We start from the raw sequence: 17,040 nt of genomic DNA, 5'->3' as shown, positions 1-17,040 counted from the left end.
GCACTTAGTAGTGGGGGATGTTGGTGTTTCAATAAGCAAGGCAGAGGCAAAAAGCCTGATCTGGACAGTGATGGCGCAGAGATGGCAGGAGCAGTGGAATAGAGATACTAAGGGCAGGCATTTATTTCAAGTACAGAGGAAAGTCAGGGAGGGGAGGACAGCAGGAAGGGACAGAAGATAGGTTATTTTTTACAAGATTAAGGGTGGGACACAGCCAGTTTAATAAGACCTTAAATGTGATAGGAAAGCATCCAACAGGAAAGTGTGATTATTGCCAGGAAACAGAGTCCTTTGGAGCGTGTATCAGAGGGAAAGAGAGAGGCTGAGATCTAATATGAGGGATAAGGGGATACAGGAAATTAGTTTAGAGTATATTGAGTAGAACGTAATTAGATATAGTCTCAAATATGTTATTGTTTTAAGAGCAACGGGGCTGGCAGATAGGATTTAGTTTCTCCCTGTCGCTGACCCACACTCCAGTACAGCAGGTCGCGGTAATGCACCTTAACGTTGGATGCCAACCGCCGAAAAACCCCACAGAACAAGAAGAAGAAGACTTCCTCAATACCGAGTTGTGATTGGTTGTTAACACTAGCGTTCTGGACGTCTTGGATGTGGAGGCCTCGTGGTTTATGAGGAGAATACCAGCAGTAGTTGAAGCACGCTGGCTGAACCGTGTAGTGGATGGGGGAAAATAAAAAAGCCTGTCGGTATTATTGATGTTTGACGAAGAGTATCTCCCTTCACGTGTGAAGGTGGGATATGTTAGATATGCGGTGAGAGCTTTTGTGTCCAAGCTGTTGTTTTGCCGGAATTGTAAAAGGTATGGACATGTATCAAGTGTGTGCCGAAGGAATGTTGTTGAAGAATCTGAGGGTGTACGATGATGTAATTGTGATGGCAACCACATTCCCAATTCACCAGAATGCCCGGTTGGGGTAAAGGAGTATGAAGTGGCAAGAGTCAGGGCTATACAGCAGGTCTCCTACACGGAGGCACGTGAAATAGTTGAAGGAGCGAAGGGAGTTGAAAATATGGCGGCGGATGCTCCGCAGACTGTGGAGATTGTGTTGTTCAAGTGTTACCGTATACGCACTCCATTAGGTGGCGACAAAGACCTTCAGCTAGAATTAATATTCGTCTTGTGAAGACGAAGCCTTCCTCAATACCGAGTTCTGATTGGTTGTTAACACTAGCGGTCAGCGTCTCGTTGGATGTGGAGGCCTCATGGTTTACGAGGAGCATACCAGGAGTAGTTGGAACACGCTGGCTGAACTGTGTGGGGAGGTGGGGGTAAAAAAATAAATAAAAGCCTGTCGGTATTATTGATGTTTGACGAAGAATATCTCCCTTCACATGTGAAGGTGGGGTATGTTAGATATGCGGTGAGAGCTTTGTCCAAGCTGTTTTGCCGGAATTGTAAAATGTATGGACATGTATTTAGTGTGTGCCGAAGGAGTGTTGTTGAAAAATCTGAGGAGGTTCGTTATTGTAATTGTGATGGCAACCACATTCCCAATTCCCCGGAGTGCGGGGTTAGGGTAAAGGAATATGAAGTGGCAAGGGTCAGGGCTATACAGCAGGTCTCCTACACAGAGGCACGTGAAATAGTTGAAGGAGCGAAGGGAGCTGAAAATATGTTGGCGGATGCTCCGCAGACTTGGAGATTCAGTGTTCAACAGTTGAGGGAAACTGATATGCTGATCGTGAAGGTGGATTTTATGGTGTTTATTGCACGTGATTAATTGTACTGCACAAACGAACAAAAAGTAAAAGAAACTGGACGTAGTAGTATCTGCGGCTGAATGGTTTTTGGGTTTCCAGGACTTCACTGGCGAAACATTGCAAAGCTTGTCCGAAGATGCTCTTCCTGTAGGGATGGGCGTTGACAGTTGAACACATTGAGTAGTTTTATTTTAATTATTTGGGCTGATATACAGCCAAAACAGTAGGTGGCGGCATGCACCTATAGCATTTGTTTGAAGACCGCAGTAATATTTAAAAAGAAGACCCCGTACAGTAGATGGCGGCAATACACCAGTAGGTGTAGTCTGCCATAACTTTGAAGAAGAAGAACACTAGCGTTCTACACACTCACGATGGCAGCGTCCTTAGGAAAGGTGTGCTCTTATCAGCTGCATCTGACTGCAGGGAGATCTGGCAGGTAATATACGTTACTATTTCAATGTGTGGTAGCTACACACTATTGGAAGAGTCGTAATATACAGTAGCTGTCTTGGTGGGAGAAAATGAATGCTGGTTTGCTCATTTCATAAATTCTTGCAGCTAACATTAGCTAGCCAGCTAGCTAACTAGCAAGCTCTTATTTTATGATGCCAATGTCTTGTTACTCGTGTCAATACATCTACTAGTCAGCAATATAGTCTATTATAGACATGTATAAACTGGGTGGTTCGAGCCCTTAATGCTGATTGGCTAAAAGCCGTCATATACCACTGGTATGACAAAAACAATTTTTTGCTGTTCTAATTACGTTGGTAACCAGTTTATAACGGCAATAAGGCACCTCTGAGGTTTGTAGTATGTAGCCAGTATACCACGGCTAAGGGCTGTATCCAGACACACCCCCTCGTGCCTTATGGCTTAAGTATACCACACCAACTTACTTTTTGATTCTGCATTGTCTATGTTAAATTGTCAATGACAGTGTCTCTCAGTTTAGTAGTTGCACCACTATGCCAGGCAAAGGAGAAAGTAACTTTATTGCACCAATAATATGCTCTGGTGTAGAGCTGTTTCTGGCAGGTGCCCTAGTATTATTAGCCTTACAGACATGTCCAACCTGAACAGGAGAGTGGCTGTTCCTTTCTGACTTCTCATCTGACTGTCAAACAGCCACTCCTCTGTTTTTGGTATAGTTTGCAATGCTTTTTGGTCTGGGTATTGTGTCATAATGCCAATAAGTTTGACACAGACAAGTAAGAAATTACATTTTGGAGGCCATCTCATTGGGTACATTTGCATTACACTACACATTTAATTTTCTATGTCGGAACTCTTAATATAGTATTGGGGTAGTTATTGAAATATATACATTATATTTACAATATGTGCTTCTTCTCTCTCTCTTGGTCTGTCTGCAGTGACACGCTCCTCCTCAGAGCACAAGGAGCCCGACAGTTTCAGCAGGGGCCATGGCATTCATTATCCGGTGGTGAGTTTCACACTGACATCCTCACGCAACAGTCCCAGACCAGACCCAGGTTTTTACAACCTACATAATGGTGACCGAGGCTGTCACACACTCCTAGGCTACCTTCACAATAGTCTCTGTGCTAATAAGATGAACACACTCGGTGAACACACTTTACTACGTTCTACCCTTTTGTATTGCTTACAAACTTTATTTTAAAACACCTTCAGATTCATACAAGTGCATTCCTCCAATGGCCTCACAGGGGCGACATCGTACCTCTGACACCAAGGTAGCAAATTCAGAGACAGTGAGCCGCAAACTGTAGGACCAACATTCCAATGGCCTTAGTAGGTGTATCAATCAGTGGCTGCGGTATTCTTATGGCAAAGTCATGTTTATTTTCTTGAACAGACATTTGCATCTTAAACGTTTTTCAGTAATGGATTACACCACAATGGTTTCAGTGTTTGCAAGAATTTTGCATCGATGCAAGAATTTAGGCAAATTATTAGGTAGAGGTATTCTAGGGTTGCCACCACAACCATGGCTGTGGGATTGTGAAGCACTGGTCTGTTCATTATTCATATTAGGGGCAGTAGCAGCTACTTTATCAGTAAAAACATACATGGTGAACTTTCACTGACACACATAATGACATAATTTAATGAGTCAAAACTATATCACTATCCAGCTAGTAGCTTAGGCCATTGTCTCAACTCAGTAATTAGTCTACCCTGTTCTATGTTTTATTTAAAGTAACATGAAGTGGACATTTAGGCTACAATAAGAATTATGATCAAATATATATGCAAGACTTGTTATGGGAAATGCTGTTCCTAATATAAACCTCTGTGTATGTGCATGGTGCAGGGCGAGGGTGGTTCAGTGCAGCCTCTCTAGGCCTTCAGGCTCACGTCAGGCCCTTTCCCCTCCTCATCGCCACCGGCGGAGGCTACATGGGATACGACCAGTACGGCCGCTACAAGGACCGCGAGCTAACAAAGATTGGCATCGAGGTGCCTCCACGCATCGCCAATGACACCCAGGTAGGGTAACTTCTGATGTCAATCTATTGTCTTTGGACCTGGTCATGGTCCCAGGTACCAGGATGGGTACTGTGGAGAGCAATATCACGTCTTCTTATGCTTGCTGTCAACACTAATTCAGCGCACTGTTTACTGGTTGAACTTGAGTAGCTTACTCAAATGGCTACTCACCAGCAAGGAAAATCCACCCCTGGTATGATTGAGCACCGTGGTTTTTCAGTCCCTCCATGTAAGACCAACTCAAAACCTCAAGTTTGATACCTCTGGATGCTGAGAAGTGTGTACAGAGCTAAGACTCAAAGGATGTGTATTATGTATGATTGAGCTCGTATGTTTTTGTCCGTCGGACTCTGTCCATATGTGTCCTTCCTCCATGATGCTGCTCTTTCTTTTCTTCCTGCTTGCTGGCATTGTCTGTGTTCTGTTGCTCTGTTTTGCGATGTCTGTATTTTGTGGATCCACAGGGAATATGTTTGGGGTGTCGCCATAACTCTGTTCCTTCCCCAATAGTTGGAAAGTACCTACCCTCGTGTTCAAGATGAGCATCTGTTGCTAAATTAATTGCTTTCACATTTTCAGTTCTGTTGCACCTATGGTTTAGCCTATGTAGGCTAAATATTGTTTGCTGAGATCACATCAACTGCATCATTGCTTCGAATTATGCCAGATATGTTGGCTTCATCAGTTTATGTTCTCCGTTTTAGTTCTGTCTTTCTTTCTGAGTGCAGAACTAGGCCTATTTGTTCCTCACTTTGGGCCTCTAATGCCCTACAAGTTGTTGACCTAATCAAGATTGTTTGGAACAGCTGGATTAGCGAACCTAATCCAGAAGTGATACTGAAGCACAATCTGTGGGATTTTACTGTTGGAATAGTGACGAGTGAGGAGGGTCACCGTGTTCTTAAAGAGTCCATAGTGTTTTAGTGTCATAGGAGTAAAACACGTCCTGTGACGGTAGTAATCACAACAGGTCCTATATCTGTGTGTCATAGGAATAATCACAACAGGCTCCACATAGCTGATTGTTTGCTTAGGCTATTTAACATGGGAGAGAGCCTAGTGGCATAGGTGATGTCTTTGGAGATAACTACCATAACATCAGATCAGACAGATCAGATGGGCTAAGCATAGGTTATCAACCTGTTTTACATGCCGTATCAGTGGCTTTTCCCCGCTTTCTGTAGTGATAATCTTCTTACTATAAGTGTGTTAGATACTGTACAAGTCAGACTTTCAAATCACCTATTCTGTCTTATTTATGTAACGGTCCATTTAAAGCCTTCAGGGCATTTACCAACATGACGTTCAAGAGGATCGCGGGGCTGTAGAGAGATAAGATAGAGATAATGTAGCCTATACATGAAGCAATATAGATCTCTTCTAGCACAAATTAGCATGGGTAAAGCCCAGGTTGTGGTATTGCATTTGCAAGTGTGTAGGCACTAGGCATAAGGCAATGTGTACATTTGAGGCCAAGTGATAGCCTAAAAGGTAGGGCTGGGAATTGCCAGGGACCTCACGATACGATATTATCACAATACCTAGGTGCCGATACGATATGTATTGCGACTCTATACAATGTATTCAGCCCCCTTGACTTGTTCCACATTTTGTTACGTTACAGCCTAATTCTAAAATTGATTAATGAAGTATTCAGACCCTTTACTCAGTACTTTGTTGAAGCACCTTTGGCAGCGATTAGACTCAAGTCTTCTTGGGTATGACACTACAAGCTTGGCACACCTGTATTTGGGGAGTTTCTCCCATTCTTTGCAGATCCTCTCAAGCTCTGTCAGGTTGGATGGGGAGCGTCGCTGCACAGCTATTTTCAGGTCTCTCCAGAGATGTTAGATCGGGTTCAAGTCCGGGCTCTGTCTGGGGCACTCAAGGACATTCCGAGACTTGTCATGAAACCACTCCTGCGTTGTCTTGGCTGTGTGCTTAGGGTTGTTGTCCTGTTGGAAGGTGAACCTTCGCCCCAGTCTAAGGTCCTGAACGCTCTGGAGCAGGTTTTCATCAAGGATCTCTCTGTACTTTGCTCCGTTCATCTTTCCCTCGATCCTGACTAGTCTCCCAGTCCCTGCTGCTGAAAAACATCCCCACGGCATGATGCTGCCACCATGCTTCACCGTAGGGATGGTGCCAGGTTTCCTCCAGACATGATGCTTGGCATTCAGGCCAAAGAGTTCAATCTTGGTTTCATCAGACCAGAGAATCTTGTTTCTCATGGTCTGAGAGTCCTTTAGGTGCCTTTTGGCAAACTCCAAGCGGGCTGTCATGTGCCTTTTACTGAGGAGTGGCTTCCGTCTGGCCACTACCAAAAATGCCTAATTGGTGGAGTGCTGCAGAGATGGTTGTCCTTCTGGAAGGTTCTCCCATCTCCACAGAAGAACACTAGAGCTCTGTCAGAGTGACCATCGGGTTCTTGGTCACCTCCCTGACCAAGGCCCTTCTCCCCAGATTCCTCAGTTTGGCCGCGGCGTCAAGCTCTAGGAAGAGTCTTGGTGGTTCCAAACTTCTTCTGTTTAAGAATGATGGAGGCCACTGTGTTCTTGGGGACCTCAATGCTGCAGAAATGTTTTTGGTACTCTTCCCCAGATCTGTGCCTCGACACAATCCTGTCTTGGAGTTCTACAGACAATTCCTTCGACCTCATGGCTTGGTTTTTGCTCTGACATGCACTGTCAACTGTGGGACCTTATATAGACAGGTATGTACTTTTCCAAATCCTGTCCAATCAATTGAATTTACCACAAGTGGACTCCAATTAAGTTGTAGAAACATCTCAAGGTTGATCAATGGAAACAGGATGCACCTTAGCTCAATTTCAAGTCTCATAGCAAAGGTTCTGAATACTTATTAAGGTATTTCTGGTGGATTTTTTTTGTGCAAATGTATAAAAGATCGAAACTGTATTCGCTTTGTCATTATGGGGTATTGTATGTATATTGAGGAAAAAATATAATTTAAACCATTTTAGAATAAGGCTGTAACGTAACAACGTGTGGAAAAGGGTCTGAATACTTTCCGAATGCGCTGTATGTATTGTGATTTGATACTTTGATTTGTATTGCGATTCAATGTGTTTTTTTTAATTGCTCACCATGTCTGCTGCAGAGGGACAAGAGAAAGCTATGAGAAAATGGTGAGCTCCAAGTATTGGGACAGATAATTTTTAGTTGTTTTGGCTCTACTCCAGCACTTTGGATTTGAAATTATAGGATGACTGAGGTTAAAGTGCAGACTGTAAGCTTTAATTTTGGGGTATTTTCATCCATATCGGGTGAACCGTTTAGAAATTACAGCACTCTTTTACGTAGTCCCTCCATTTTAAGGGACCAAATGTATTGTGTCAAATTCACTTATGTGTATTAGTAGTCAAAAGTTTAGTATTTGATCCCATATTCCTATCACGCAATGATTACATCAAACTTGTGACTACAAACTTTTTGGATGCATTTGCTGTTTTGTTTTGGTTGTTTCAGATTATTTTGTGCCCTATAGAAATGAATGGTAAATACAGTTGAAGTCGGAAGTTTACACACACCAAATACATTTAAAATCAGTTTTTCACAATTCCTGACATTTAATCCTAGTAAAAATTCCCTGTCTTAGGTCAGTTAGGATAACCACTTTATTTTAAGAATGTGAAATGTCAGAATAATAGTAGAGAATTATTTATTTCAGCTTTTATTTATTTCATCACATTCCCAGTGGGTCAGAAGTTTACATACACTCAATTAGTATTTGGTAGCATTGCCTTTAAATTGTTTAACTTGGGTCAAACGTTTCGGGTAGCCTTCCACAAGCTTCCCACAATAAGTTGGGTTAATTTTGGCCCATTCCTCCTGACAGAGCTGATGTAACCGAGTCAGGTTTTTAGGGCTCCTTGCTCGCACACGCCTTTTCAGTTCTGCCCACAAATGTTCTATAGGATTGAGGTCAGGGCTTTCTGATGGCCACTCCAATACCTTGACTTTGTTGTCCTTAAGCCATTTTGCCACAACTTTGGAAGTATGCTTGGGGTCATTGTCCATTTGGAAGACCCATTTGCGACCAAGCTTTAACTCCCTGACTGATGTCTTGAGATGTTGCTTCAATATATCCACATAATTTTCCTTCCTCATGATGCCATCTATTTTGTGAAGTGCACCAGTCCCTCCTGCAGCAAAGCACCTCCACATCATGATGTTGCCACCCCCGTGCTTCACGGTTGGGATGGTGTTCTTTGGCTTGCAAGCAACCCCCTTTTTCCTCCAAACAAAACGATGGTCATTATGGCCAAACAGTTCTATTTTTGTTTCATCAGACCAGAGGACATTTCTCCAAAAAGTACGATTTTTGTCCCCATGTGCAGTTTCAAACCGTAGTCTGGCTTTTTTATGGCGGTTTTGGAGCAGCGGCTTCTTCCTTGCTGAGTGGCCTTTCAGGTTATGTCGCTATAGGACTTGTTTTACTGTGGATATAGATACTTTTGTACCTGTTTCCTCCAGCATCTTCACAAGGTCCTTTGCTGTTCTGGGATTGATTTGCACTTTTCGCACCAAAGTACGTTCATCTCTAGGAGACAACGCGTCTCGTTCCTGAGCGGTATGACGGCTGCGTGGTCCCATGGTGTTTATACTTGCGCACTGTTGTTTGTACAGATGAACGTGGTACCTTCAGGCGTTTGGAAATTGCTCCCAAGGATGAACCAGACTTGTGGAGGTCTACAATTCTTTTTCTGAAGTCTTGGCTAATTTCTTTTGATTTTCCCATGATGTCAAGCAAAGAGGCACAGAGTTTGAAGGTAGGCCTTGAAATACATCCACAGGTATACCTCCAATTGACTCAAATGATGTCAATTAGCCTATCAGAAGCTTCTAAAGCCATAACATAATTTTCTGGAATTTTCCAAGCTGTTTAAAGGCACAGTCAACTTAGTATATGTAAACTTCTGACCCACTGGAATTGTGATACAGTGAAATAATATTGTTTGAAAAATTACTTATGTCATGCACAAAGTAGATGTCCTAACCGACTTGCCAAAACAATAGTTTGTAACAAGAAATGTGTTGAGTGGTTGATAAACGAGTTTTAATGACTCCAACCTAAGTGTATGTAAACTTCCGACTTCAACTGTAATGTGTTGTCATTTTGGAGTCACGTTTATTGTAAATAAGAATAGAATATGTCTCTAAACACTTCTACATTAATGTGGATGCTACCATGATTACAGATAATCCTGAATGAATTGTGGATAATGATTCAGAATGTTAGAGGCATGCTAAACACACCAAATAAAATGCTATTGCTTTAATATGAGGACATTTCTATTCTCTTTCCCTCTGTAGAATCAGTGCTTTTATTCAGAGTTATTTATGGACTTTAGTGTCTTATACTTTCCTATTACTGTACTGTTAAGCGAGAGACTTGCTTTTGACAAAATTGTACCTGACAAAACATCCCTTTTTAAAACGTTTCACTTTTGTATTTAAAGAAGGAACTCATCTTATGTAAACTGACAGTTTGGTGTTCTTATTTGCTGTCACTACAAAAGGGTGATTATTTATTCACCAAAACGAATACAATCTTGCTTATTGTGAAGTGTACTCTTTGGGGGCCTGGCCAGCAGACTTGCTCAATAGGGCTTTGCAATACGTTGAGTGTGGGGTGAGGTTCACAGTGGAAATGTAAGCTCATTGGCTGCTTTGGGGAATTGGTTTAGGGAATTTCCCTGACTGCAAATTATGTAAAAATGGAACAGCAAACATGGTGGGGTTTCGGTTGCTCCCCCTTTGAACTGTTCAGTACAACATGCAACGATCAGAAAGTGACTTAGCAAGGTCCTGTGGTCCCTGTCAAGGCCAGCATTGTCATCATGACATACTGATTGTGAACCCACGCGCAAACACACCTGGACGCAGACGCACACAATGAAGTGTGAACACTAGGGCTGGATGATATGGCCAAAATGTGTATGTGTTTATATATATATATATATATAATGTATATGTATGTATATATGTGTGTGTGAGTGTACACTACCGGTCAAAAGTTTTAGAACATCTACTCATTCAGGGGTTTTTCTTTATTTTTTTTACTATTTTCTACATTGTAGAATAATAGTGAAGACATCAAAACTATGAAATAACACACATGGAATCATGTAGTAACAAAAGAAGTGTTAAACAAATCAAAATATATTTTATATTTGAGATTCTTCAAATAGCCACCCTTTGCCTTGATGACAGCTTTGCACACTCTTGGCATTCTCTCAACCAGCTTCACCTGGAATGCTTTTCCAACGGTCTTGAAGGAGTTCCCACATATGCTGAGCACTTGTTGGCCTCTTTTCCTTCACTCTGTGGTCCGACTCATCCCAAACCATCTCAATTTGGTTGAGGTCGGGGGATTGTGGAGGCCAGGTCATCTGATGCAGCACTCCATCACTCTCCTTCTTGGTAAAATAGCCCTTACACAGCCTGGAGGTGTGTTGGGTCATTGTCCTGTTGAAAAACAAATGATAGTCCCACTAAGCCCAAATCAGATGGGATGGCATATAGCTGCAGAATGATGTGGTAGCCATGCTGGGTAAATGTATTTGGCTAAGGTGTATGTAAACTTCCGACTTCAACTATATGTGAGTGGCGCAGCGGTCTAAGGCACTGCATCTCAGTGCTTGAGGCGTCACTACAGACCCCCTGGTTCGATTCCAGGCTGTATCACAACCGGCCGTGATTGGGAGTCCCATAGGGAGTCCCATAGGGCGGCCCAGCGTCGTCCGGGTTTGGCCGGTGTAGGCCGTCATTGTAAATAAGAATTTGTTCTTAACTGACTTGCCTAGTTAAATAAAGGTAAAATTAAAAAAAAATGTGTGTGTATATAAAGAGACCACTGCAAAATTATCAGTTTCTCTGGTTTTACAATTTATAGGTATGTGTTTAGGTAAAAATAACATTTTTGTTTTATTCTATAAACTACTGACAACATTTCTCCCAAATTCCAAATAAAAATATTGTCATTTAGAGCATTTATTTGCAGAAAATGACAACTGGTCAAAATAACAAAAAAGATGCAGTGTTGTCAGACCTCGAATAATGCAAAGAAAAAAAGTTCATATTAATTTTTAAACAACACAATAGTAATGTTTTAACTTAGGAAGAGTTCAGAAATCAATATTTGGTGGAATAACCCTGATTTTCAATCACAGCTTTCATGCGTCTTGGCATGCTCTCCACCAGTCTTTCACATTGATGTTGGGTGACTTTATGCCACTCCTGGCGCAAAAATTCAAGCAGCTCGGCTTTGTTTGATGGCTTGTGACGATCCACATTCCAGAAGTTTTCAATGGGGTTCAGGTCTGGAGATTGGGCTGACCATGACAGGATCTTGATCTGGTGGTCCTCCATCCACACCTTGATTGACCTGGCTGCGTGGCATGGCACATTTTCCTGCTGGAAAAAACAATCCTCAGAGTTGGGGAACAATGTCAGAGCAAAAGGAAGCAAGTTTTCTTCCAGGACAACGTTGTACGTGGCTTGATTCATGCGTCCTTCACAAAGACAAATCTGCCCGATTCCAGCATTGCTGAATCACCCCCAGATAATCACCGATCCTCCACCAAATTTCACAGTGGGTGCGAGACACTGTGGCTTGTAGGCCTCTCCAGGTCTCCGTCTAACCATTAGACGACCAGGTGTTGGGCAAAGCTAAAAATTGGACTCATCAGAGAAGATTACCTTGCTCCAGTCTTCTATGGTCCAATCCTTATGGTCTTTTGCAAACCTCAGCCTGGCACTTATTTGCTTCTCATTGATGAAGGGCTTTTTTCTAGCTTTGCAAGACTTCAGCCCTGCCCCTAGGGGCCTGTTTCGAACCGTCCTCGCCATGCACTTCATTCCAGCTGTCGTTTGCCCTTCTTTTTGTAGGTCACTTGATGTCATCCTACGGTTGTTGACTGACATTCGAATGAGTTGGCGGTCATCCCGGTCAGTAGTTGTTTTCGCCCTCTGCCGGTCTGTAGCTTTGTTGTCCCCAATGTCTGCTGCTTGACCTTGTTCTTATGAACCGCCGTCTTTGAAATTTTAAGGATGGAAGCAACCTGAAGCTCACTGTATCCCTCTGCCAGTAAAGCCAGAATTGACCCCTTCTTTTCAACTCTTTTTGGCATGGTCAATAGTTTATTTTTTGATTTAATATTACTTTTGAGGTACTATTAGCACTGTTTTTGCCATCCAGCTGGTCCTATTGCAAGAGGCTAGTGATGACCACAGCAGTGTTTTTTATACTTTTCCTCGTTAAATAAGATTTGGTTCATGTGATCACCTAATCAGTACCTAATTCAGAAGAATGAGGTGTGCCTGTATTGGAATTCAACAGACACTGGAATGGAATGGCTGTCATATATGTAGAGATGCTTATTTAAGAAACATTTGCAGTGGTCTCTTAATTTTTTTCCACAGCTGTGTGTGTATACGTGTGTGTGTGTGTGTGTGTGTGTGTGTGTGTGTGTATATACAGTGGGGAGAACAAGTATTTGATACACTGCCGATTTTGCAGGTTTTCCTACTTACAAAGCATGAAGAGGTCTGTAATTTTTATCATAGGCACACTTCAACTGTGAGACGGAATCTACAACAAAAATCCAGAAAATCACATTGTATGATTTTTAAGTAATTAATTTGCATTTTATTGCATGACATAAGTATTTGATCACCTACCAACCAGTAAGAATTCCGGCTCTCACAGACCTGTTAGTTTTTCTTTAAGAAGCCCTCCTGTTCTCCACTCATTACCTGTATTAACTGCACCTGTTTGAACTCGTTACCTGTATAAAAGACACCTCTCCACACACTCAATCAAACAGACTCCAACCTCTCCACAATGGCCAAGACCAGAGAGCTGTGTAAGGACCTCAGGGATAAAATTGTAGACCTGCACAAGGCTGGGATGGGCTACAGGACAATAGGCAAGCAGCTTGGTGAGAAGGCAACAACTGTTGGCGCAATTATTAGAAAATTGAAGAAGTTCAAGATGACGGTCAATCACCCTCGGTCTGGGGCTCCATGTAAGATCTCACCTCGTGGGGCATCAATGATCATGAGGAAGGTGAGGGATCAGCCCAGAACTACACAGCAGGACCTGGTCAATGACCTGAAGAGAGCTGGGACCACAGTCTCAAAGAACACCATTAGTAACACACTACGCCGTCATGGATTAAAATCCTGCAGCGCACGCAAGGTCCCCCTGCTCAAGCCAGCGCATGTCCAGGCCCGTCTGAAGTTTGCCAATGACCATCTGGATGATCCAGAGGAGGAATGGGAGAAGTTAATGTGGTCTGATGAGACAAAAATAGAGCTTTTTGGTCTAAACTTCACTCGCCGTGTTTGGAGGAAGAAGAAGGATGAGTACAACCCCAAGAACACCATCCCAACCGTGAAGCATGGAGGTGGAAACATCATTCTTTGGGGATGCTTTTCTGCAAAGGGGACAGGACGACTGCACCGTATTGAGGGGAGGATGGATGGGGCCATGTATCGCGAGATCTTGGCCAACAACCACCTTCCCTCAGTAAGAGCATTGAAGATGGGTCGTGGCTGGGTCTTCCAGCATGACAACGACCCGAAACACACAGCCAGGGCAACTAAGGAGTGGCTCCGTAAGAAGCATCTCAAGGTCCTGGAGTGGCCTAGCCAGTCTCCAGACCTGAACCCAATAGAAAATCTTTGGAGGGAGCTGAAAGTCCGTATTGCCCAGCGACAGCCCCGAAACCTGAAGGATCTGGAGAAGGTCTGTATGGAGGAGTGGGCCAAATTCCCTGCTGCAGTGTGTGCAAACCTGGTCAAGACCTACAGGAAATGTATGATCTCTGTAATTGCAAACAAAGGTTTCTGTACCAAATATTAAGTTCTGCTTTTCTGATGTATCAAATACTTATGTCATGCAATAAAATGCAAATTAATTACTTAAAAATCATACAATGTGATTTTCTGGATTTTTGTTTTAGATTCCGTCTCTCACAGTTGAAGTGTACCTATGATAAAAATGACAGACCTCTACATGCTTTGTAAGTAGGAAAACCTGCAAAATCGGCAGTGTATAAAATACTTGTTCTCCCCACTGTGTGTGTGTGTATATATATGTTTTTATGGTTTTATTTGATCTTAAAACAATACTTTTTTTTGGGGGGGGGGCAGCTTAATATTGCAGATTGTAACTTCCATCAATGTAATTGTCAGCATCACTTCCAATCCCCCATGTGTGTGTGTGTGTGTGTATGTATATGTATATATATATATATATACACGCATACATACATGCATGCATGCATACATACATGCATATCCTTAAAAATATATATACAGTATATTCCCCTTTATTACTTTCCAACCCCGCCACCCTTTCCCCACTTGGAGTAAACTAGTGAACAACAACACCTAGGCCTCTACTTCCAGCCCATACCCACCATCTACATTTTATGGACACAGTCAATTTTACAGTAATTACATTTTTGTTTTGTTCTTTCTCCTGAACTACTTCTACTCTCAACCTCTCCGATCATTTTCATGATGTCCATCCGGTTTGCTTCTATATAATACAATACTTTGTAAAAGTGTTTTTGTTTTGATTCGTTGGTCTTTAGAGTATCTTGTATTTGTAACAAAATACAATTTGATGCATATTTTGCCCATCTCTGATTGCGATACAAATTAATGATTGCCAATTATTAAATGTGACAAATAAAACATTAATATATCGTTATAGAAATTATTATTATTTTTTTTTAAATACAGTTTATCGCCCAGCCCTAGTAAACACACTCATCATGACACAACACATTGGAACAAATACATACAGAGAGTTTGGCCCATGCTTTCCTAAGACACGAATGCACATCCCCTCCTAACAATGGCCTGAGTTTTTCTCCGGGTGAATTTGGGCTGAGACGTGAATGGAATGGTAATGAGCAGACTGGCGAGGGGCCCTCTATTTTCCCTCCGACAAGCCAAAGACACGCAGCATTCTGAGCCAGCTACATGGATAGGAGCATTCACTGTCTGTCTCACTCTCTAGTCTCTACCCAAAGAGGAACTGCTAAATCTGGCTGTAAAGATAGTGCCACTGAGGTATTTGTATAACTTATTTTACATTTGCATGTAGTATGGATAAATGTGGATGGATACATTTAGAATATTTTAAATATTTCTTAACACTTTTTATTTGGATAGTCCATCTGTAGATGCTTTACAGACTATCAGTAACGTTTCAACTATATCTACTAACCCTAGCTCTATCCTTATCCTATCCCTAAACTTAACATTAACCCTTACCCTACCCGTTATTTTAAACCTAACCGGCAAGCAGTTGCTTATCAACAGATAGTTTGTTAGTAGTATGATCTATAGATGAAAAATCCAGACTATCCAAATAAAATGACCAAATATATAAATATATTTAAATAGGCTAATTGTGGTGCTTTCCATCTCTGCTCAGCCTATATCAATATGCATGTCGGTACACAGTTCATCACCCCAAATTGTTAAAGAATCCTTAGTTGCTGTATCCATTTTGTACTGATAAATTAATGAGATATATATATATATACCCATTAATTCTTGAAGAATATAACTTTTATAAATGCTTCATGAGGTTAGTTCAACTGTCATACCCCATCAGAACTCAAAATATAAGCTGTTTTACTCCAATGTTTGGAAACAACGTAAATGTAAACAAACTCTGTATAGCCTCAACATGGTTAAATCTATACATTTGATATCATGGATGGTCAGTCCTTGTATCCACAGCAGAACACTTTATTGTATCAATTAAAGATTGTAGCTTTTAAGTTAGCCTCGCTGTAAACTTGATGAGATATTGTACACCTACAGTAGATTTGTGCGTTTGGACAACCAGGCTACTTTTTCTGATGACATCACCCAGCAATGATAGTCTTTTGAATGTGATATCTGCCCGCCCACCCTCTCTTAAAGGGCTTGTGTTCAACCAGTATGCAGCACTTTGTTGTGAGAGAGTAGAGGGACCTGACTAGCCTTCACCTTTAACTAGCACGCAGTGAGAGACTTCCCCTTCCCCAGTGAGAGACTTCCTCTTTGTCAATTGTATTCGCACTTCAGACAAAAAAACACAAAGAGAAGGTAAGGTTCTGAGTTTCTTTTTTTAAATAAGGAAAAACTCAATACTTTCAGATTAACTGTGTATAAAGCATTATCTGAAATACGTAACTATGGAAATTGTTCAATGTAATCTAGGTAAACAGAAGAGAGAATGTTTAATAGGGAACTGTTACAGTAAACAGTGGTCAAAAACCTAAGTGAATTTAGGGATAAACAGAATGAAGTTTTATTTGGACAGTTCCTATGTCTTTACAGTAACTTATTATAAGTCATCTCACAGGATACGTAGTCTGTAGCGTCAGTGTTTCAGATAAGGAAGGAAGTGGTTCCTGTTTCCTGCTTTTAGGGACCGCCTCCCTCTTTGGTCAAGACAAGTTGGTTGAGAGACTAATAGAGTAGGAACTGAACTCTTACCAAGGCAGCAGCTACTCTTCCTGGGGTCCAGCAAAATTAAGGCAGTTATACATAAAAATGTTACTATACATTCACAACAGGTTTCACTACATATTAAGTGTGTGTACTCAGGCCCCTACTCTACTACCACATAACCACAACGCATCCATGTGTGTCTGTGCCTATGTTTGTGTTGCTTCACAGTCCCCGCTGTTCCATAAGGTGTATTTTTATCAGTTTTTTTTAAATTGACAGACAGATTCATTCACTTATAATTCACTATCACAATTCCAGTAGGTCAGAAGTTTACATACACTAAGTTGACTGT

At 41.7% G+C, this 17,040-nt stretch overlaps 1 protein-coding gene across 4 annotated transcripts in view; it reads left to right on the top strand.

The window, feature by feature from the left end:
* Positions 1-649: 649 nt before the first annotated feature.
* LOC311100108 (phosphatidylserine decarboxylase proenzyme, mitochondrial-like) overlaps positions 650-17,040 on the top strand; it is a gene marked incomplete at its 5' end in the record, with an annotated part of 43,995 nt that continues 27,604 nt past the window's right edge. For 2 of the 4 annotated variants that reach the window (XR_014609797.1, XM_084140862.1), the window contains 3 exons: positions 1,786-2,164; positions 3,105-3,175; positions 4,028-4,203. Coding sequence is in view for 2 of the 4 variants with exons in the window: in XM_084140862.1 (XP_083996988.1) it covers positions 2,100-2,164; positions 3,105-3,175; positions 4,028-4,203 (312 nt within the window). Of the gene's footprint in view, positions 824-1,785; positions 2,165-3,104; positions 3,176-4,027; positions 4,204-16,230; positions 16,341-17,040 lie in introns of those variants that run through there. The other 2 variants (XM_084140861.1, XM_084140863.1) reach the window with 2 other exon arrangements.

Source organism: Coregonus lavaretus, assembly GCF_964263955.1.
Source record: "Coregonus lavaretus genome assembly, chromosome: 24".
NCBI classification, from domain to species: Eukaryota; Metazoa; Chordata; class Actinopteri; order Salmoniformes; family Salmonidae; genus Coregonus; species Coregonus lavaretus.
The sequence above is the reverse complement of the archived record's forward strand: the minus strand, read 5'-3'. Positions and strand labels throughout refer to the sequence as shown.